This window comes from Austrofundulus limnaeus, unplaced genomic scaffold, assembly GCF_001266775.1.
Source record: "Austrofundulus limnaeus strain Quisiro unplaced genomic scaffold, Austrofundulus_limnaeus-1.0 Scaffold4, whole genome shotgun sequence".
NCBI classification, from domain to species: domain Eukaryota; kingdom Metazoa; phylum Chordata; class Actinopteri; order Cyprinodontiformes; family Rivulidae; genus Austrofundulus; species Austrofundulus limnaeus.
Window position 1 is genome coordinate 1,414,540 of NW_013952406.1, and position 2,029 is coordinate 1,416,568.

The following is a 2,029-nucleotide window of genomic DNA, read 5'->3' on the forward strand; positions in this document are numbered from 1 at the left end:
CCACCGCACGGCCCCTTCCGCCACTCTCCAAAATAAAAGTTCTTGTTTTTTTCTTTTGGATTTTTGTAATCAAATATGTCTTTTAACGGCTCTGTGCTCACTTCCTGTCGCATTTTGTCACTCATTTCCCCAATCCCTCTAATATTTTTGGGATTAATATTGCAGTTATTAAAACCCCAGCTCTTAGGGGCTTTAATTTTGAAGAAACACACCTAATTTCCGGTGTCGTCTCTGCGCAACTTGACGCAGCGCTCCTCCGCGCCCTGGCMCACACCAGAGCGCAGAGCAGCGTGGGTGGAAGGGGGGGAAAAGCACCCCACACCGCCGATTAAGCACGTGTTTATTTAGCTTTTAGACTTTAATCACGCGCAGCTTTAAATTACATCTCAGGAGCTCATTATTAACTGGAGCTGCTTCACGTGTCCGCGCGCGCTCCGGTTTGAGGCGCGGAGGCACGAGGGGCGACGCCTGCTGCTGCTGCTGGCATCTTTTTAAGCAACTTGTGTCATTTATTCACTTTCATCCCCTCAATTTAAAAAAAAGATTAAAACAAAATAAAAGAACCAGCAGAAAAATAGTTCTCACTAACTTTTACGCATCGTTGTCATTTATTCAAGTAACAGGATATTAGATTAAAAACCAGATTATTTTAATCCAAAACATAAACTAATTCTTTTCTGCGCTTATTGGAGTGATTCTGTTTGATGTTTGTTGCCTAAAAGCATCATTTTATTTGTGAAAAGTGACACAATGAAGCAGCTGGAGCCGGACACGCCCATATTCAGATGCAGAACCAGAAGCAGAACCATCACAGAAAACAAGGAGAAAAGAAGAAAAAAAACTGACAGAAAAGAAAAGAATCTGATTTCATGTTTTCTTACTTTTCTGTCAGTCACTTCCTCCCCCACAGCCTCCACCACCCCGGAGCACTCCATCCCCGGGGTGACCGGCGGGGACGGCAGCTGGTCGTAGAGCCCCTGTCTGGCCATCAGGTCCGCGAAGTTGAGCCCGCAGACTTTGACCCGGACCAGAACCTCTCCGGCTTTCAGCGCGGGCTTGCCCTTCTTCACCTGCAGCTTGACTTTATCGTAGCCTCCGTAGCCGGTGAGCACCAGGGCGCGGTAGCTGAACGTCTCCTCCTCGGGGGCCTTGTCGGCGGACGCAGCCGCCGGGGCGGCCGCTGCCTCGGCGGCGCCGGCGGGCTCCGGCTCCGTCTTGGGCGGCTCGGTTTTGGGCTCCTCGGCGGGCTTGGTCTCCTGCTTCTGGTCCACAGCGTTCTGCTGCTGGGCAGGTGCGTCTTCTCCAGACATTGTGGTGCAGGGCGCAGCGAGACTGGGACGGTTCTGAGAGAGAAAAAAGATACTTTCAGCTTCTTTTGTTTTCACTTGTTGTGAAGGATGCTGCGGCTCGGTTCGGTTCCTTGTTTCGCCTCGCGGGATGAGGAAAATCTGAGAGTCGGAACTTGGCTTTCAGCAGTCTTGCATGGAGACCCGAACCAGGACAAAGTGGGCTTGATGAGCGGACTCTGTGGCTGTCAGCGCCTGAGTGGGGCGAGACCGAGGAGGACTGGAAAACACGGAGAGCTGAGGAAGTTCTGGGATTGGCTCGAGTCTGGATGGATGGGAGGATCACCATCAGTCAGACAGGCAGTTTTAACAAAGCTTCAGATTCTTCTGGATCTAATTAAATAAAATATTATAATAAATAAACGAGGAGAAAGAAGAAGAATCAACGAACATCTGTATATAAAACGTTTAGTTGCGTTTTTATGGAAGTCTGTTTCTGCCTCTGATGTAAAATATCCCGCAAGTCATCATTTGCAGACGTCATCTCCTAATGATGACTTAGCAGTTTATTATTATAATAATACGGCTACAATCACACTTCAGGCAAACCCAAACTCTTTTTTTTTCATGTTTTTATGACACTCGAGCACCAAGTGTAAAAATAAATTATTAAAAAATGTCACTAATATTTTAATTATTTAGATTACTTTCTGAGTGTCAAATCGAAAACCCCACTAACATCT

At 47.3% G+C, this 2,029-nt stretch overlaps 1 protein-coding gene across 1 annotated transcript in view; it reads right to left on the reverse strand.

Annotated features, from left to right (window-relative positions):
* The window catches only part of vat1 (vesicle amine transport 1), a gene marked incomplete at its 3' end in the record, with an annotated part of 31,210 nt that extends 29,529 nt beyond the window's left edge, over positions 1–1,681 (reverse strand). The window contains 1 exon segment of the mRNA XM_014022699.1: positions 882–1,681. Coding sequence (XP_013878153.1) covers positions 882–1,310 — 429 coding nt within the window.
* Positions 1,682–2,029: the final 348 nt, after the last annotated feature.